General features: G+C 39.2%; 2 protein-coding genes across 2 annotated transcripts; one reads left to right on the top strand and one right to left on the bottom strand.

Annotated features, from left to right (window-relative positions):
* The first annotated feature begins 1,011 nt into the window (after nucleotides 1–1,011).
* LOC101743217 (glycine cleavage system H protein) lies at nucleotides 1,012–8,955 on the top strand. Its single transcript, XM_004924881.5, has 5 exons — nucleotides 1,012–1,148; nucleotides 2,173–2,292; nucleotides 4,215–4,294; nucleotides 5,986–6,114; nucleotides 6,795–8,955. Exons 2-5 carry the CDS (start codon nucleotides 2,181–2,183, stop codon nucleotides 6,957–6,959), a joined length of 486 nt encoding a protein of 161 aa, XP_004924938.1. The 5' UTR covers nucleotides 1,012–1,148; nucleotides 2,173–2,180; the 3' UTR covers nucleotides 6,960–8,955.
* A 790-nt stretch (nucleotides 8,956–9,745) lies between these two features.
* LOC101742678 (ATP synthase subunit gamma, mitochondrial) lies at nucleotides 9,746–21,541 on the bottom strand. Its single transcript, XM_004924877.5, has 5 exons — nucleotides 21,381–21,541; nucleotides 20,523–20,737; nucleotides 13,430–13,593; nucleotides 12,750–12,914; nucleotides 9,746–10,057 (listed from the first exon to the last, which is right to left on the bottom strand). The coding sequence occupies exons 1-5, from the start codon at nucleotides 21,470–21,472 to the stop codon at nucleotides 9,791–9,793; spliced, it is 903 nt and encodes a 300-aa protein (XP_004924934.1). The 5' UTR covers nucleotides 21,473–21,541; the 3' UTR covers nucleotides 9,746–9,790.
* Nucleotides 21,542–22,016: the final 475 nt, after the last annotated feature.

Below are 22,016 nucleotides of genomic sequence, written 5' to 3' on the forward strand. Positions count from 1 at the left end.
GGGACTATTTCGTCATCACTTTATCATATTAATGTCTCTTTATACTCAAACACGATAAGCACTACACGATTGATACGGACGATGGTATTTATATCGATTTATTTATTTCATTACTTTAGTTGTGGTAGGATGAGCTGGGCATGGGTCTGAGGCGGTGACGTCAGGTTGCGGAAGCCAGCTCTTACCGTTCCTCCGCTCTGTCACAATATTGTTTCAGTATGAAAATTTTAAACAACGAAATCTTCAGGTATACTAATTAAACTGGACTAATTTAGGCTTAGCTCAAACGCAAATTGTCTACCGAGGCTTAAATGACACGCTTACAACGCGCAAAATTATAAATTTCGCAAAATTATAAATTTCGCAAAATTATAAATTTAATACTGATGGCATGGCGAATACTAAGCGCGCACAGATCGGTGCAAGAGTTCTGCTTATTTCTACCGTGACGCAGACATGGTTTGAAGGGTGGAACAATCGTTACAAGATGTAACTAAGGTTTCGATCTCATATCTCGAATTGGGTAGACATTGGCAAGACATCACATATCACATAGACATCAAAACACGATAGAAATATTGACGGAAAAAAATATAAGACATCGATAATAAAACTGTACATACTTATTATCAATATTCAGAGTGTTGTTAAAGTGAACGACAAGGAACGACTACTGATTACTTATGAATCAGAGCAGAGGCGCATTAAGAAGCAATTGCGTGACCCTGATGATTGCACTGATTTAATAACGGGAACAATACGGATAATCTAATAAACGTAGCCAGCAATAAGCATTGCGTGGCATACAACGAGGAGGTCTTCATTACCGTGTCATAGTCAACCAATCAATCAAATACAATTCAATAAAATGTCTTCAACACAGTCTAGTTCATGGGTTTAAGTTAAATATTCATAAATCATCAACCGCATCTAGATGTGTTAAATTTAATAATAATAAATCTAAGATATTGTTCTTCTAAATCTTTTGTACAAACATATGGAACAGATCACTAGATACTCCTCAATGCATCCCTGTGCAAAACTGAGATAAACTCTACATCATCTTTAGGACCTTACATTTAGTTCCTCATTACTCTGTCGTCGACACTCCGCGTCAGTCGCGTCTTCCGCTACACGCTCTACGACAGGTACGTACAGGACTATTCATAAATATAAATATTCGTAAAATCATACAATCATACATAAAAGTTCTCAAAATTTAAAAAACCCCCAAGAATGTGCTCGTTGCGAATGCAGTATAATGTACAGTACAACTGAGTGATTCCTAAGTAATATAAGTATGATTTAACTAAAAGAATCTGAGCGAGGTGCTTTTAAAAAAAAAATTACTAGGTATCCGTCGTCCCGAGGGGGAGGGTGATGGGAGAGCTGTGCTCCGCACTAAACGCTTCACTTTCCCCCCTTTGCCTTGTCATGAGTTCTGCCTCTTGCGAGGTTTGGACGTTGGTTGTTGAGCGACAGGAGGTTTTAGTCTGTTCGACTCTGACATACCCCGCCCAATATCCCCAGAAAAGGGCGGAAGACCGGCGATTTCCTCCTGACCACAAAAAAAAGGTATACTTTCTAAAATCTGAACGGTCCACTAATAATTACAATCGAATTTTGTACCGGAAATTTAGTTTACTTCTCTTACTCTTGGACGTGTTTCTGCATGGGTTAATACTATAATATTGCATATTGCTGTCGCGAATCCATCGTGAGGTCTTGTTTGAAAGATTAAATTGTCATTATTCTAAGAAAAATTTGAAGCATCCCATGGTCGGTGACTTTTTTCGGTCTGCTTCGTCTACTTGTCTTCCTATTGTACGCAACAGTTCCACTATACTATCAAACTGTAAATAGGACTAGGAATAGGAAAAAAAACTGTAATTCTCGGTTGACCAATGCTTTTTTTTTTGCTTAAATGGTGGCCCACCTGGTGTTAAGTGGTTGCTGGAGCCCATAGACACCTACAACGTTAATGTGCCACCCACCTTGAGATATAAGTTCTAAGGTCTCACGTATAGTTACGACCGCTACCCCACCCTTCAAACCGAAACGCATTACTGCTTTATGGCAGAAATAGGCGGGGTGGTAGTACCTACCCGCGCGGACTCACAAGAGGTCCTACCACCAGTAAAGCTGGTACTGTATGCAGTATGCGTTAAACAGGATCCATAATGCTAGCGAGCGGCGCAATACGTGCAGCGACACGGTTCTCAAGATCTGCCTACAGCGGCTACAACGCGGGCTGCTGCAGACACGCGTTGTATTACAGCACTGAAAACAAAAGTAAGTTTAATTCGCTTTAACATTTACCATATAAATGTCATGTTGAAAATGTTCATTGAACTTCAGTTTATTCAGACCTCACGACCACCTCACGGCACTGTGTACCCTACGAAATACCGTGCGTTGAGTCACTCCAAATACGTTTAACATGCCACAATCACAACTGTGACGGAGAAATTAAACATGGCTTTTTATATGAAAATATAAGCGTTGCTCAAATAATTATGCTTCTAAGGCATTGCCGAAGTTTGATAGAAAATGCTGAGCGCTGTTGCTTTTATTCACGGCCAAAGAAAGTTTGATTTTTATTACTTTAAAAATTGAAGTGGAATACTTAAAGTATTATTTAATATTGACTAACAAAATCTAGTCACAGTACACCGTGACTATCGCGAAGTATTAATGAAAAATACCCATTTGTTGAAATAATGTACACGCCTGATCCACGTTAATGTGAATACGTCTAGAATACCATATGTACGAGCGTAAAATCATTTCAACTATATCACATAAACAAACACAACGTGCGTAGAGGACAAACAAATTAACAATAACAGCATTTCAATTGCTTATTACTACTTGATACATCATATGTATATTATTCTATCCAAATAAAAATAAATAAGTGGTACGATTTTGTGAATATTAATTATTTTGCAAATTTTTATTAAAAAAAAATTAGTTTGCTTGTGTTGAAGCAAACCAAAATTGCCCAGATTTTGAGTTTAAGTGGCTGCAAACGAATAGCATGTGTTTTTTTATGTACTATGGATTCAGAGTACATAGCTTATAGTATTTGGTGGCCAGCGGATTGGCTCTGCCCCTGGTATGGCTGACGTCCATGAGCGACGTTAATCAGTTATTATCAAGTGGACAGTATGCTTGCCTGCCTACAACTCTACCTACGAGAGCAATAATAAAAGGCTACATGTTGAGTGACTCAATTTTTACTATTAACGTAAACAAGCAAAGCTCATTATAAAGCATTTATTTGCTTTATATTAGGAATTGCGTTATGTAAACGGTTATTTCGATTATTTTGTTTCAGAATTTTATTCATTAAGTTTTGAAAGATTTTTCCTTTCATTTTATCTTTATTTTAGTTATAAATACAGTTGTTAAGACTTTTTTTTAGGAAAAATCGGACTTACATTAAATTCATTTTAAGGTGTCCAACTCTGAGACGAGAGATAACGACTGTCAATTATAAAGAACAAAATCATTGTTCTTATCATTTTGTTCGTGAATTTTGGTAGTTTTTAGGTTATTCTTATTTTGTTTATTATTTGTTACCATTAAATATAGTTCATGGACACCATTATCGTGTGTTGCGTGATCGGTGGACTTAATTTTGTATAATTAGACAATTACCACTTCTTTTTCATTTTTCGTGTTGAAGTTGAGTCGCATTTAATTTTATAATAATATCAATTAAACTACATACGTTTATATACTTTCACAAAAAGCAGTCATTTTAAACACATGCCGAAGAGTTCGTAAGTTTTTATTATTTAGCTAATGAACGTACCTTCTGCTTCTAAACTCTTGCATTATTCGTTTAGCCAAAAGCCCGCGAGTCATGTAAATCACCTCGTTTTTTCGAATGGATATTCTAAAAGTGAAACACTAATATAATCTTAATTACAAATACTTTGCTGTCTTTTCTATTTCTGTCGTGAAATAGTCATACGATTTTAAGTGTAGGATAGACGCTATCACAAGGTATTAAATACTTCAAACTCATGTAAATTAGGACATTTAATTCCTATGTAAATGGCGTGGAGTTAAAGGTAGTGGCGTATTGTTATGTTTTGGATAAGGATGAGTATTATAACGGCATACATTTTTTGCTGTCTCGTGAACATAATGTTAGGCACTGTGTTCTTTTTATTACTGCAATGTGTAAATTATTTATTTTTCAGTGAGGTACTACACCAAGAAACATGAATGGGTGTCAATTGACGAAAACATCGGAACCGTAGGAGTATCACATTATGCTCAGGTCTGAACAACATTAAAATTAATTAGGCTATTAATTTAGTTAACGTTTTGGTATAAATTTTTTTATTGCTTCGATGGATGGACGAGCTCATAGCCCACCTGGTGTTAAGTGATTACTGGAGCCCATAGACATCTACAACGTAAATGCGCCACCCACCTTGAGATAAGTCCTAAGGTCTAAGTATAGTTAGACGTCCTACCACCAGTAGTTACGCAAATTATAATCTTACGGGTTTAATTTTTATTACACGATGTTATTCCCTCACCGTGGAAGTCAATCGTGAACATTTGTTAAGTTCGTATTTCATTAGAATAATTGGTACCCGTCTGCGGGATTTGAAAACCGTTGCATGGCTAGATACGAATGCACCGGACGTCTTATCTTTTAGCCCACAACGACTTCTAAAATAGATAGAGTGCAGTCGCAGTCGAAGGCATAGTCCGTCTAGCGCTCAACTGTTATTGTAGTCCATAGATGCATAGCCCATGTGCACAAGGAGATTGCCTGCCGTCTTTCTAGTTTTAGATTTAATTCATTAATATTGCATTAAAATATAACAATAAATTTCATGAAATTGGAATGCATGATTACATCTCAATGAAAATCAGATCGACGGAATACAGGGTCATTTAGTGCGAACTCACAATAAGAGTCTCCAACAGAAAAACATAAACAAGTGCAATAGTTCAGCAAATGTTTCAATGGTTAAATTAATGTATTTATTGATCAATGTGTGAGCGAAGGAATGTTCATTTTAAATTTCAATCATGTATGGAATGATGTATCACGCCTATGTCAGCGTTCGCATAGAAAAAAAATTGAATTTTGAGTATACTAACCATTTCCAATTATGAGAAATTTCACTAAATTACCTAAGCCTGCAGCCAACAATCTTTTTTTTTAGCATTCAAGATACTTTTATTCACAATCAACACTATGTACGATAGTGATATTGTGTAATAAACCTTAATATTTGTATTGTTAACACTATCATACAAAGGTTATCCATAATATATGTATATTTTATTTCCAACGTGTCATTGACTTATTCATGTAATATCTATATTTATATATAAATAAAAAATGGATATTCTTTTGTATGTCGATACTACATTTAAAAAAATGTGTGTTTTTCATACGTATAGCTATAGTAACAGCGGAGCATTTCACTAGTCGGATACATCTAAGCGTACACACACAAGCGTACATATATTTAAGTATGTCTCGGTCGATGGGCTCTCTGAAATTCTGAACCTCACCTGGATAGTATTTAGCCAGAGCGAGAACGAGTTGGAATACTTCTGTTTCATTTCTATGTGTGTGAACTGCACAGACGTTTTTATATTAGACTAGATGACCCGGCAGACTTCATAGTGCCTCAATCGATAAATAAAAGTTCTAAACTTTTGTATAAAATAAACTTAAAACAAACAAAAGGAATCCGTCCGACGCGGCGACGGGGGACACATCAAAGGGAAAACAAAATTGTTATTTTTATTTAATTCCGAGCATTTTCATATTTATCCACATTTTAAACCTTCTCTGGACTTCCACAAATAATTCAAGACCAAAATTAGCCAAGATTCATTAAAGTTAACCAGTATACTCGGCATACTCCAATGCCAATATCCAGAGACACCCGTAACAAGTCAAAATATTGTTTGCTAACCAAATTGATACGGTACTTTCAGGATGCGTTAGGAGAAGTTGTATTTATACAGCTGCCTGACGTAGGCCAGGAGATATCAGCCGGTGACGAGAGCGGGGCCCTCGAGAGCGTGAAGGCAGCAGCTGAAGTATACAGTCCTGTGTCGGGAACGGTCAGTGTTTACATTGTTTACATGCTCAATTCCATCCCACTGACATACAATATCTCAACTTAACTTCTTACCGTCTTAATTCTATTTTTTAATGCTGTACAAGACAAACGAGCAGACGCCGTACCTGCGTGCTTAGTGCGAGTTTTTGAACGTTCTCGATAGCGTAAAAGCTAACTCTGTATGCAGTTGGAACAGCGCCCCTAGCGGCAAACGTAGGCAAACTTTCCAACTCCATCCAAATTTGAATTAACGTTTACGCTATCGAAAACGTTAAAAAACTCGCACTAAGCCCACTGATAATGATGGTGACTATATTATATTGATTATATACTGATTATATTCTACAACTGCACTTTCTTTTAGAAGGTTTACTTTTAAAAAAAACGGCAGTATGACGCCATTTTGAAATGTTAAAAATGAGTTTTCTTGGCGAGCCAGTCGACAACGATTGCGGAATGCAATTAACACTAATACTGATTGCATCCCACAATAATTTAAAATTAAAAGCTTTAATTAAAGTTAAATGACCATCTCTTTTCGTTTGCCCAAACCACCTCAACGCAGCATTTTGAAATATTAATAAACATTCAATTTTGTTTCTGGTAAATACTAATAAATTAAATTATGAACTTTTACTAATATTTTAATTTTTCTATCGTAATTCACATCTAAATATACAGGTGACAGAAAAGAACACAGCATTGGAGTCTACACCTTCGTTGGTGAATAAGTCTTGTTACGGGGAAGGTTGGCTGTTCCGCATCAAGCTCTCAAACCGGGATGAGGTGCAGCATTTAATGGACCAGCCGACTTACGACAACTATCTCAAGGAATCTGGCCACTGACCATAGCCATAGCTTGGGATTAGACGTTGCAATCCTATGTAATAATCCCTACCAAAAGAAAATACTAATGTTGCGACGTCTTCATATAACGTGTCAGAGTATCTTATATGACAAAAGTCTGTCCGATCGCGAATAACACGACCCAGGGATGCTATTTGACCTTATCTAGTTACTAGTAATACTGTCCCATCAACCGGCAGTAGTAGTGGTAGTAGTAGTAGCAGTATTTTCAGCGTAATTTCCTACCGAAACCTTCCCTGTATCCGTTGTAGAATACAACTGGAACTAAAGCCACGAGGGTGTGAGCTCACACAGGCCAAGATCAACTGCGTTATTCAATGAGCACATGAGCACATTATACATCATTCAATTTTTAAATTCTTGTACGAGCCCACTGGAAACGTGTCGAACTGCAAAATTTAATATAAAGTTTTTTATTTAAGTTACCATCGACTTATTCTCGTGAATCATATTGTATAGGTTAGTAAAATGGGAAATAGAAATGAATAAGAGTACGTACATCTACTTGTATCTGTACTTTAGGGGTTGAAGCAGCAGAAATAAATGTTGAAATGGTAAACAGTCGAGAAGAAAAATCATAAAAAAATCCTTTCTTCGAAAATATTTATCACTCATTCGTTAACTTCATACATGATGCTCTCTGATTTGACCAAGACCTGCTGCATGCTATAAGCCCGATATGACAACACTATGTTTGTGATTAGTAAATATTAGAATTTATGAGAGTCTTCTTCTTCTTTGTCTACATCAGTGATTCTCAACCTTTTTTTGTTGCGGCACATATTTAACGATTTCTAAATTTGGCGGCACACACAAAAAAAGATAAACATTATTTACTTACTACAACACACTGCATAAATAGTTTATCAAAAAATTTTAATATACGAAATAAACTAAAATATACTATAATTTTTTTTTGTGGATTTATATATATATTCATGTTTAAAATATTTTTCTTTTAAAATGATATAATTTAATAATATTAACATTATTATGTATTCGCAAAATTTGGCGGCACACTTTTGAAATTTGGCGGCACACAAAAGTGCGGCGGAACAGTGGTTGAGAATCACTGGTCTACACCTTATCCCACTAGGTGAGATCGGCACAGCGAATTTGTCTATTCCATTTGCCTTTTTCAGACGTTATCTCAACCCTCACTCCTCTTTCTCATTGGAATTCATGAAAGTATTGATTTAAATAGGATAACCTTAATATAATCTAATAAAGTAGTAATCGGGATGTATTAGCAGTACCTCGAGGCGGTCTGGTCAGGCTCCAACCCGTATCTGTGGATTACCTAATACTCGGACAGACTGATAAATTTTCATTTCATTATTTAAACAAATCTTGATCAATTTTATGTTTTATGAAAGTAATTTTTGTGGCCCTTTATGCTACGATAACAATCACAACTTTTTGAACATTGGAACGCTTCGAATTTAATCAATTAAGATTTCACTGTGCTAAACACATCATATCAGACTAAGGGCAGAAAATTAAATTAATATATTCTTCACCATGATTTAAAACAATGTCTAATCGTGTTTGGTATTGATTTTTTTGTAACTGTTCACCGACAATGATGTATAGTTAAAAACTACGTATTATATTTAATGTCGCCCTCGAGATGGTACTAATTTTGCACTAATACTGAATTGTTAAAAAAATCAAAACTTAGAATAAATTAACTAGTTTATAAAAAAAAAAAAAAAATCAATCTTTGAATTTATATCGGAAGCTATCACCACTGAATGATTTAATTTACTTTGACATTACAGTCTTTAAATGTATGTATAATTAGTATTTTAATTTCATATTATCTTGCAATTTAAATATGTAATTTCAATAGAGAGATCAAAGTAATTTCAAATACAGTTTGTTTTCATTTTGTAATTAGACAGGGTCTTAGCCTTATTAATGTAATAGATAGAATTTAGTTAATTATTCATTGAATAAATACGTGTGTAGTTGTCCTAATGTTTTAATTTAACGATTAAAAGGGTTTTTGTCATAATACTGTCCACAGGGTGTTTGTATTCACAAAGCCATACACACAGTCTACAAGATGACTCGTCGCAATTTCTAATGTCCTTAGTGCGTTTTTTTTACTTATTGAGTGAACAGGCTGGCGACTTCAAGTTTTTTAACGTTCTCGATAGCGTAAAAGTTAACTGAAATTTGTATGAAGTTGGAACTTTCGTCTACGTTTGCCGCTAGGTGCGCTGTTCTAACTGCATACAAATTTGAGTTAACTTTTACGCTATCGAGAACGTTAAAAAACTTGCATTAAGCACACTAGTGTAAAGTTTTCACTGAAGGCCCTGTGGATCTCGCTATCTTGCTTATTTCTGCGGCGAAGCAGTCATTCGTTCCGGTTTGAAGGATGGAACTGCCATTATACCATAAATCGAAACCTAGTCTTCATATCGCAAAGTGGGTAGCGGCATTGATGTATAGATATTGATATAAAGTGATACCCATCCATATAAGTTTACAATACCAGCACAGCCAATAAAATCTTGTTGAAGACTTCAGCAAGCTGGCATTATACTCAAAGAATGCTGCTGCCAATTCTCCGGTAATTGCTTTAGTTTGAGCAGATGGGATGTTTGTATTCTAGACCGAAACCAGAGCCATAAATTTAACTTTAATTTAACCTCTTCTTTCCTATACCGTACATAATAATATGCTGTCAGACTTGAAACCACTAGAACCGGGCTCTTACGTACTGAGACTTAGATGTTTATTGAGAAGATAAAAAAAAGGATCTAAATTCCCTTTTATTATTAGCTGTCACTGGTTAAGGATCACTTTAAAGCCGCCGCTCCTGAAATGATTTCAATAAGCTCCCTGGTGATGACTGCTTGTCTCGTTCTGTTGAAGAGCAGCGTCAGTTTCCTGATCATTTCGGATGCGTTCTTCGTAGCGTTGTCCATGGCAGCCATCCGGGCAGACTGTTCTGAAGCCGCGCCTTGCTTCAACGCGTAGTAGAGGAGCGCGGCGAGGGTCCACTCCGCGTAGCACTCCAGCTGGTCGTCATCCACGTCATCGAAGGCTGTCATGTTCGGGGCTGACTAAGGAAGGGAAAATAAGGCGATTTTTGTTAATATAGCCAATACTTAGTAGTGTGAAGCCGTTCCCAAAGCCGAAATGCAGCTAATACATATGTTCTTTTTTTTTTTTTTTTTTTTTTTATTGCTTAGATGGGTGGACGAGCTCACAGCCCACCTGGTGTTAAGTGGTTACTGGAGCCCATAGACATCTACAACGTAAATGCGCCACCCACCTTGAGATATAAGTTCTAAGGTCTCAGTATAGTGACAACGGCTACCCCACCCTTCGAACCGAAACGCATTACTGCTTCACGGCGGAAATAGGCGGGGTGGTGGTACCTACCCGTGCGGACTCCCAAGAGGTCCTACCACCAGTGAAATAAAATGTTCATAAAGTGTTCATAAAATTACTGGTGGTAGGACATCTTGTTAGTCCGCACGGGTAGGTGCCAGCACCCTGCCTATTTCTGCCGTGAAGCAGCAATGCATTTCGGTTTGGAGGATAGGGCAGCCGTTGTACTGTTAAAATTGAGACCTTACAACTCTTGTCTCGATATGGGTGGTGGCATTTACGTTATAGATTTCTATGGGCTCTGGTAACCACTTAACACCAGGTGGGCCGTGAGATCGTTAACAAAAAATCTCCCGATGCTATAGAGCAAAGATTTTTTTCGAATATGCTAGTCTACGCCGCCCTGGGAATCACATTCAGTTCACGAATATAAACTACGGAACAAAAGATAAACGAATGAGTGAAACGGATGGCATGTACCTGAGAAAGAGAGAATGAAAGGAGTTTCAAGATACAACAGTAAAAGAAGCAGTAGTTAAAAACGTACCGTAAATTAAATCAGCAACTACTTGTTACAACCACTTTTTCTCACAATCACTTTCTATTTCATTAATGCACAATATAAGTTAAGGCTCAAATAACAAACCATTTGAAATTTTGTTATCACGATACTATATGACTGCAAAGGACACGGCCCCCGGCCCGGACGGAGTCCATGGCCGGGTGCTGGCCTTGGCCCTCGATGCCCTGGGGGACCGGCTCCTGGAGCTATTTAATGGTTGCCTGGAGTCGGGACGGTTTCCGTTGCTCTGGCGGACGGGCAGACTTGTGTTGTTAAGAAAGGAGGGGCGCCCGGTGGATACAGCCGCCGGGTATCGTCCTATCGTACTGCTGGACGAGGCGGGAAAATTGCTGAAGCGTATTCTGGCTGCCCGCATCGTTCAGCACCTGGTCGGGGTTGGACCTGACCTGTCGGTGGAGCAGTTCGGCTTCCGGGAGGGCCGTTCGACCGTGGATGCAATACTTCGCGTGCGGGCCCTCTCGGACGAGGCTGTCTCACGGGGGGGGTGGCGCTGGCGGTGTCTCTTGACATCGCCAACGCATTTAACACCCTGCCTTGGTCTGTGATAGGGGGGGGGGGCACTGGAGAGGCATGGAGTGCCCCTCTACCTCCGCCGGCTAGTTGGCTCCTATTTGGAGGCCAGGTCGATCGAAGGTACCGGGTACGGTGGGACCCTTCACCGTTTTCCGGTCGTGCGTGGTGTTCCACAGGGGTCGGTTCTCGGACCCCTCTTGTGGAACATCGGGTACGACTGGGTGCTGAGGGGTGCCCTCCTCCCGGGTCTCCGTGTTATTTGTTACGCGGACGACACTTTGGTCGTGGCTCGGGGGGATGATTATAGAGAGTCTGCCCGTCTCGCCACAGCGGGAGTGGCCCTCGTCGTCGGGAGGATAAAGAGACTGGGCCTCGACGTGGCGCTCAGTAAATCCGAGGCCTTGTGGTTTCACGGGCCGCGGAGAGCGCCACCTGTCGACGCCCACATCGTGGTTGGGGGCGTCCGGATAGGGGTCGGGGTGCAGTTAAGGTACCTCGGCCTCGTGTTGGACGGCCGGTCGAGGCGGTTTACTCAGTCTTTTATGATTGGGTGAATCGTGGCCGAGGACGCATCACCTTCCGTCTGGTGCAGGTGCTGACTGGGCACGGATGCTTCGGAAAGTACCTGCACCGGATAGGAGCTGAGCCGATGACGAGGTGCCACCATTGTGGACACCACCTGGACGACACGGCGGAGCATACGCTCGCTGTCTGCCCCGCTTGGGAGGTGCAGCGCCGTGTCCTTGTCGCAAAGATAGGACCGGACTTGTCGCTGCCTGGCGTCGTGGCGTCGATGCTTGGCGGCGACGAGTCTTAGAAGGCTATGCTCGACCTCTGCGAGTGCACCATCTCGCAGAAGGAGGCGGCGGGGCGAGTGAGGCAAAGCTCTCCTCACTACGCAGAAACCCGCCGCCACCGAGCAGGGGTCGGGACCGGGGTCCCGTCCGTAACCCGGCCCCCTAAGGGCTTCGGGCTCCACCCGCTTTGTGCGGGGAGGAACCTAGGCGTGGGGCGGCGTGGTAGGTCGCGTTCCCCCGACCGCTCCGGGGGAAGGTGTAGCGCGGCGCTATCAATCGGGCTCTTAGCCCGTCGACCGAGGGAACCGGCGGTCGGGCGGTCGATGGATGTAATGTGCTCTGCGTAAACCCTGTCCCGCCGTCTCAATAGCCCCGACTGGGTTCCCAACCGGTCCCAGGAGGTTCGACTCCCACATACCCCAACTGCCGTGCGGGTGGGGATCCGGTGATTTTCTCCTGTGGAAAAAAAAAATCACGATACTATCGAGATGTCTTGTGTGATACGTATATTTGTGTGATACAACCTACCTCAATCCTGATTTTACTGAAGAATGGCACAATGGACATTTCATATTTGACCGCCGTAAAGTACTTGTTGTAGTAGATCTCACCGACGTCGTAAGTGAAGCCCGACTCGGCGATCGCGGTTGCCATAAGTGACGCGTCGGCGAACACAGGGGCTATGCGACCGATCTGGGCGGAGTACATCTTATTAGACTGAAGTACCTAATCTTTACTCAGTAGCTTTTGCCGTGCATAGCTCTCATGTGCCCCAAGTCAAGTGTTACCTTGTATTGAATAACCTGATTCTACTTTTTCACTCCGTATCTTTGTTGCAGTTTTAGTATAGAATTGATCGCTCAAAATCTTTGCTAATTTCTAAATATACTGTTGTTTGGTTGGATTTTTAGTAAAAGAAAAATCTCAATTCAACATGTTAACTTTCAAATTTAATACGATTCAGTCTCACGCTTAATTGCTTTACTCATTATTGCCACATCATGGAATGCAAGCAGCTGCTATAAATTTATTAACATCACAATAATATTAAAATTAATACATATTAGGAAATAAAAACCTCTCGGTGAAAAGACCGTTTTTGTGGTGATTCATTGTTTTTTTCTAAAGTTTAATAAGTTAAGTATGCATTTAAGAATTTATAGTAACATTTTCCGTAGCGTGTAGAATCAGTGTCGAGCATTACTTACATCTTTAACGGTGACCAGCATGCTGGTGGAGTACGCCCGGCGCAGCAACGCCCGAGCCTTGTCGCCGACGCACACCAGCTTGTGTGTCGTGCCCTCGGCGTTCCTAGCGGTCATCTCGCGACGTATACGACGCGCCACTCCACTGTGGACACCTCCGCACAGACCTGCACGAAAACTTTGTTGGCCAAGTGCTGACCCTGACTAATGTACTGTGGAGTCAAAGCCTGGTGGTCACCAACGAGTCAGACCCGTCGGTCAGGGACGGCAGTTTCGGTGAGATCTTGAATTTGTTCATATTATTAAAACGTATGTGTGTTTGACGTGCGAGTATAACAAAGTAGGAGAAAACCTAAATAAAATACTAGATTGGCGGGCGAAGTTACAATTAAGTTAAGAAGAAGAAGAAACATTTAAGACCCTGAAAATTCATTCATAGCAAATATTTTAGATGTAATCTTGCAATGCTAAGAGCACCGCCAAGCCATAGCCCACTGCTAAGTACTTACGTCACAATCTTTTCACATTAGAAAGACACTTCGGCTTCAATTGATAATTATTTCATTAAAATTATACATTGTATTACTGTTTCTATCCTCAAGAATCTTACGAAAATCAGAAATGTACTTAAACATACAATATAATGTGAATATTGCTGACCCTCCATTGCCACCATCGTCACTATAACGTTGTTTCAATGGAATGACGTATACTTAGTCTGGCCATAAATACTGTTACAATTAAAAATAAACAAAATATTACATTTGAATTTTGAATCTGTCATTTTTATATGATTGCTCATTAAGTTTTCTCATTTTGGCGCCAATACATTGTACAATATTTTGCGATATTAAAATGGAATGGGGTGATAAATAGAACCGAATCGCTGTGATTGCATTACACAAAGTAGGTATGGAGCCAAATGCAATTTTTAAAACTCTCCATACGCTTGGTATTAGTAAAATGTTTGTGTACCGGGCTATTAATAGATGCAATGAGACCTCCTCTGTTTGTGACTGAAAAAGATCTGGCCGTCCACGTAGTGTTCGTACGAAAAAGGTAGTCAAAGCAGTAAGGGAAAGAATTCGACGAAATCCTGTCCGAAAGCAAAAGATTTTATCTCGGGAGATGAAGATAGCACCTAGAACCATGTCGCGTATTATAAAAGATGACTTAGAACTTGCAGCCTATAAGAGACGTACTGGTAATTCTTAACTAATAATTTAAAAGAGAATAGGGTGGTAAAATCGAAACAACTACTGAAGCGGTACGCAAAGGGAGGTCATAGAAAATTTTTGTTTACGGATGTGATTTTTTTTACAATTGAGCAAAATTTTAACAAACAAAATGACCGTAGGTATTTATATGCTCAAAGATCTAAGGAAGCTTCCCAATCAGTCGACAGAGTGCAACGTGGGCACTATCCGACTTCGGTGATGGTTTGGTGGGGTATTAGCTATGAAGGAGTGACTGAGCCATACTTTTGTGAAAAAGGTATCAAAACATCGGCACAAGTGTATCAAGATACCATTCTTGAGAAGGTAGTGAAGCCCTTAACAACATCATGTTCAATAATCAAGAATGGTCCTTCCAGCAAGACTCGGCGCCAGGTCATAAAGCTCGGTCTACGCAGTTTTGGTTGGAAATGAACGTTTCGGACTTCATCAGACCTGAAGACTGGCCGTCGTCTAGTCCCGATCTTAATCCGCTGGATTATGATTTATGGTCAGTTTTAGAGAGTACGGCTTGTTCTAAACGCCATGATAATTTGGAGTCCCTAAAACAATCCGTACGATTGGCAGTGAAAAATTTTCCCATGGAAAGAGTGCGTGCTTCTATTGATAACTAGCCTCAACGTTTAAAGGACTGTATTGCAGCCAATGGAGACCACTTCGAATAAGCTTTTTATACTTTAAATTGTTTTATATTTATGTATTAAACTAACACACTGTTAAAGTAATAAATGTTATTTGCCATAGGTTTTTTTTGTTTTCCTTTGTAACAGTATTAATGGCCAGGCTAAGTAACACACCGAGAATAGGAGAAAAAAATAATTAACCAATTAAAATTCAAAGAATGTTGTACTTAATTTATATATGTCCTAATTACCGCAACTTTATTCTTTTTAAGCACGAGCTATTTAGGAAATCAAAATAAATTTGCCATCAACCGTTTGTACGACTTCATTCAGAAATTTCACGACCTAACATAAAAAGGTACTACATACATAGGTACAATAAGTTTGGTGGTTTATTTAATAGTTAACCCGGCTCGCTTTGTTGGTCGATATTTGATTTGACTTTAATGCGATCGCTACCAAATTATTATTTTTTTCCCTACCTATGCTGATAGCCTTGAGAGGCTATTTCAGCTTCGCCCTAACGTTTGTAGGTGAGCTCGCGGGGCTCAACCGGAGAGGTGCTAACACTGACCCTAGCAAGAGCAGTGCTTCGCAGAATCTACCACCGGATCGGAAACGCGACCCACTGAGAAGATCCGGCGAGAAACTTAGTGAGCTGTGTCTATGGGTTAGTTCGCTCGTCGAGCCCTTCGTCGCAAGCGACGGGTCCAACAGGATGGTGACCGGTGCTTGTGGTACCTAAAAGCACCGTTAATGGATCAGGAGGATCCGTAATGACGTGCTTTGGGCGACGTCGACGGTTTACAATTCGGTCTACTGGGTCGGGTATGTAGTTTCCAGCGGCTACGATGAGAGGGTTCTCATGTCGTGCCGCCTTCTCAAAATGGCGCAGCGCTACCAAACTACACACGATCAGCTGATATTACAATCTTAAGATATCCTGAAAACTTCATTCAGATCAGTACAACTCTTTTGGAATGTATAGGGAGAGCACATCGACTTTTACATATACATATTATGTATATCCAAATCCAACCTTAATTTCTTACAACTTCGTGACCTGACAATCCCAGACAAAAAGTTAAAAAAGTTAGCATTAAAAAAAACCAGATAGTGCTGAATTGCATTGCTGTACTTCAAAATCACAGTCATTTCGTTGTTCACGATTAACAAGTTTCCTTGTTTCATTTCTAAGTAGTTTATTTAATTTCCGAGATAAGGATTTCAATGAAATACCGAAATACGTTTGATGTATCTATATAATGCTGACGCGTGTCCGTTTCTCCGTAGCGGAGATCAAAGTTGAGCCAATCCGTTTATTGCGTACATTTTGCAACGTTTTTGTTAACGAAATTATGTTTTTATTAACGTAATCTGTACTCAGTTCGTGACACGAAGAAATAACAAGCGGGATATCAAATCAAATCAAATGAAATCAAAAAAAAATTATTCAACATAAATGAAAGTACATACTTGTTGAACGTCAAAAGAACAACCGCCAATTCACAAGAACTAGCCTCCGTCCTGAGAAGAATTGGCAAGAAACTCAGCGGGCATGTCTTTTTTTTACATATAAAATTATTATTTATTTATTTTTTAATTTTAGATTTTTTTTTAAATATGAATTTTTTACACTGAGTATTTATTATAACGTAACAATTACTACAATATTGAAATGCCTGGAGCGAGCAACTCATTCCCACTTTGTGCAATCTTCTAGATAATCATTGACCTTATAGTAAGCTTTATTGCACAGATGCTCTTTAATAGTTTTCTTAAACCTATGTATATGTAGGTTCTGAACATCTTGTGGGATTTTGTTGTACAGGCGCACAGACAAACACCCGAATGAATTTCGTATCTTATGTAACCTACTCATCGGCACAACAAGCTTGTGTTTGTTCCTAGTATTTCTATTATGTATGTCCGACTGTTTAGGAAACTCCTCAGTATGTTTACGAACATACATCAAATTTTCAAAAATGTACTGGGATGGCATAGTGAGAACTTTAATTTCTTTAAATTTCTCCCTCAGGGATTCTCTTGAGTGCATGTTATAAATAGCAAGTATAGCTCTTTTCTGCAGAATAAATATCATTTCTACATCGGCCGCATTGCCCCATAGCAATATGCCATAGGACATGACACTGTGGAAGTAACTAAAGTAAACTAAACGAGCCGTGTCCGCGTTTGTTAACATTCTAATTTTCTTTACTGCGTATGCTGCAGAGCTGAGCTTACTCGCCAATTTATGAATATGAGGTCCCCACTGCAGTTTGGAGTCCACTGTTATACCAAGAAATACGGTTGACTCAACAAGCTCCAATGATTCCTCAGAAACAATTACATCACTATCCACTTGTCTCACATTTAAAGATGGTTTAATACATTTTAAAGTAAATTTAATACATTTATTAATATAATATCTATACCGATGTTGATTGTGTACAAATTGTCACATTTAAATGTCGACATGGAAGAAACCTGAGACCCGAATTGAGAACCTCGTTGTTCCTTACGATTAGAACCATTGCATTTCCTTTCCACTTGAACAAAATGAAATATCTCTATAGCTTTTCAGGACTATATAGCTTTTGGCTGACTCGGTGGTGGAGTAGTGAGCAGCCCTGGCTGTTGCGCCGAGGGTTGTGGGTTCGGTTCCCACATCGGGCAAACGTTGACAGGTTTGTTTGCACTTTGCTGGGTGATTATTATAGTTATATGTTTAAATTTATACATATAACAACAGACTAGACAATAAAGTAGATGCACTTAACTTTTATATTAGACTGACGGTCTGAGCATAGGTAGCTAACTAATATCGTCTATTTGAATTCTTCTAGCTCATCTAATCTGCCTTATTTCTGTGCTGAGTGCTGACTTTCAGCTAAACATTATGTATATCTATGTATGAAACATTATGTACCTATGTTTGTATGTACAAATCGCTCCTTAAAACTTACATTATTTATATATTATTTAGATCGTGTGCACCAAAAGAGATCGAATGTTAAAGTACAAATAAATATCCACAACATTTTATGCTGCACAATGATGGCAAATACATAATGTGTGATTGCCTATTGGATTATTTTTTCTCATCATCGGCATAATTAGCAGAGGCAAGTGGCTGTACTGTTTAATGGAAATTACACTAAGAATAATTTCCATTAAACTTAGAAGAAATATCTTTAATTTAATTTTTATCATTATCATTCATAAATCATTTTTATTTTATCATTTTTTCTTGTAAAAGTCGTGTAACATTCTTCATCATTCAGTTCTTAGGAAATATTCATTCTCAAGCAATTGAGACATTAGGTGGAGGTCTGATGATTATGGACGCATGTGGCATAAGGTGGGGAATGAGTTCATTTGATCATCGACATCAATAAAAATAAAAATCCCAGTCTGATAACCTCGTCTATCTGTAAGTGAGCCGCAGGTCGCGAGCCATCAACGCGAAAACTTATATGTATTTTTAAAGGCTGTGCCAAATTTTGCGGCATTGACATTAAAAGCTGTTTACTGCGACTCATTTTGTAGTAGTGTGTTTGTAGTGTAAAACTTAGACTACAAATTGGAATAAAGTATTAAATGTATTGTTTATTCGTTTTGTTATGGTGATCAACTGTTACTGTAATCTGTAATACACTTTTTTTTCAAATACATATTATTATGTATATTTTCAGCTTGAAAGACCATGCAATAAAAAGAAACAAATACGATCTTACGAACGAGATAACCAAAAAGGGACGTTATTAGTTTGTCCAGTGAAATCTCTCTATAACCTAACTGAGTTGTTATGAACACCTTGGGTTTTTATGAAATTTCGTATATTCTATACTTGAATGGACATCCAGGTCGCACCAGTAGTAGGTGAGCAAGGAGAAGTATGCGGAGAATGGAGTTGAGCGTAATGCGCATTGCTAAGGACCTCTTGAACCTACACTAAGGTCGCAAATCCACTGGCATTCTTCGTATCAATTCCTCTCTCGGACTCGATGGATCCGGCACCCGTACGGTGAATTCATATATTGCAAAGAAATTCGTCTTACATGAGAAAATTAATCAACAGGACGAATGTCCGTGGTGGTCTAATCATGAAGAGATCTGATCTTTATCTGATGATTCGCAAGTGAAGTAAATTGTCCCTTCGCAATAGCGAAGAATTTAAGGGACAAGGGTCGTATGCAGGTTTTGTAGGTCCAGAAAGGTCCAGTCATGACCTATGCAAGTGTAGTGTTCGCTCACGCGGCCTGCACTAACTTGAACTCCTTCAAATCATTCAATCCCGTTTTTGCAGGATAGCCGTCAGAGCACCATGGTTCGTGAGAAACGTGGATATCCTTGATAGTATGGAGCTGGACTCTATCAGTAAGTATCTTCAGTCAGCATCAGTGCGCCATTTCGAGAAAGCGGCACGACACGGACACCCTTTTGTCCTGGCCGCGGGTAAATACATACCCGATCTTGCGAATCGAATGGTAAACAGTTGACTTCGCCCTAAGCACGTCATTACGGATCCTCCCGATCTACTGTGCTTTTAGGTACCTCAAGCACCGGTCACCGTTCTCGTCGAAACCGTTGCTTGCAACGGAGGGTTCGGCGAGTAAATTAACCCAGAGACACAGCCCACTGAGTTTCTCGCAGGTTCTTCCCAGTGGGTTGCGTTTCCGATCCGGTGGTAGATTCTGCGAAGCACTGCTCTTGCTAGTGTTAAGAACGTCCCAGGTTAGAGCCCCGTGAGCTTACCTATTCGCTTGATGACGCTGGCATAGCCCTCTAAGGCTATCAACATAGATAGAAAAAAATATTCAAAAAGTCCTGTAGCTAATTCAATACAGGGGTCCATTATTCGTGTCACCCATCCAAAATTTAATAAATCTGTTATCACAAGGTTTTATTGCGCAGTGACTTCGAAGGCTTCGGAATGGCTTCTTTAAGAAGTTGGTTCGTATTTGAGTCAACAAGAAACAGATTATATAATAACATAGAAAAAAATTGATTCTCGTTAACAGCATTTTCAAGACAAGCTTGCGTATATATTTACAAGTTTCGAATAACATTATACATTTTCTGTTCACTTTGTAGACGTCGCCCTATACACGTGTTTATAGAAAACAATATAGTTAATTACATGCTCTGTGATAATAACCGCTATAATAATACTAAGCAAAAAACCATGTTTCCATATTTGAGCATGAATTTTAGTTACGAGCAACTTTTAGATACCTCTGTCAGACGTCATAGCTATATAAATCCTTTTGAGTTTCTTTTGGGCCTCCTGGTCTTCCGGTTTCTCCTGCACTGGTTCGGGGACAGCGGCGGCGTCTTTCTTATCTTTGCTGTCCACAGCCGCCTTTATCAATCGAGAAGATTCGTAGAACTTCCTAGGGCCATAACCGAAAGGCCTCGCTGCTTGCAGTTCGCGTTCTGCTTTTGTAAACCTGGGATATCACAAGGCCGCCATAAACAAAGGAAAAAAACCGATAAGGAAATGACTGCTTGTGTCCTGTTAAGGTATTTAACGTCATCTGCACGGAAACAAAAAGTACAACAGTAAGTAGTACGATTTATAAGAAATCAATTTTAAAACAGAATCTCTCTTAATGTTGATCTTGGGTTATTTTTTTACTGCGACGACATAATATGAACGAGCTCATGACCCATCTGGTGTTAAGTGGTTACCGACCCCTAATACATCACAACGTGAATGACAACTCGAGACTTAAGGTAAAGTATTTAGTAATGACGCATATTACAAATTTTCCTGGTTTGGTTTTTATTACACGATGTTATATCTTCATTTTTGGAGTCATTCACGAACATGAATTATTACGTATTTCAACAGTGTTTGGTCGTTGTCAGCATCTCCTCTATTTCTGACATTGATGATCACATATAATTGAGACCAAGCCATCAATATAGTGCGGATTAAGCAGTCGCTTAAAACAACATGGGCCGCAAGCTCGATAATGACCGTCCATCTAAACTTCTAAACCATCAAAAAACTTGTTTGATTTCTATTTGATTGAACAGGTTATGAACAGTATAAATCGTTACTAGTTCCAAATTGAGGATAATGTTTACTTGCTAGCGGAAACCATTTTCATAGTTTTGGTAATCTTCTGTATGTTTTTTATCGATTTTAATCTTAGGGACACTTGTTTCAACTGTACCATTGTGTGTTTGTTTTTATTAAAACTTTGTGGAAATGTTGAAACGATATCCTATTGATCACAATTTTGACACATAATGTCATTGTGTTGATTTCGAACTTTTTGTTATAATTAGGATTTTTTCAAAGAAAAATGTTCATTTATTTATTACATTTGTTGCGCTGCATGCATTTTTATGATGCAAGATTTAATTGCTGGATAATTATCATTAGAACTCACTACTTCCTCCTACTCACTTCTGTCGTGACTTTTTAACATTAAGATATTCATCATACAACAGAATTCAGATTGATCTTTTTTCTTATTGTGGGTAGTGTGGTTAACACTTCGCATGATCTATCTATCAGACTACAGGTCCAGTAACTTCTAAACATCAGGTCGGCAATGAGCTCATCTCTTCTTCTTTTTCTCCACCTTATCCCACTAGGCGGGGGTCGGCACAGCTTATTTTTCTCTTCCATTCTCTTCTATCAGCCGTCATTTCAACACTCACTGATGATGAGCTTGTATGCTGCAATGAGCTTATCTGCCTATAAGTAAGTCTATA

Source organism: Bombyx mori, chromosome 1 (assembly GCF_030269925.1).
Source record: "Bombyx mori chromosome 1, ASM3026992v2".
Lineage (NCBI taxonomy): Eukaryota > Metazoa > Arthropoda > Insecta > Lepidoptera > Bombycidae > Bombyx > Bombyx mori.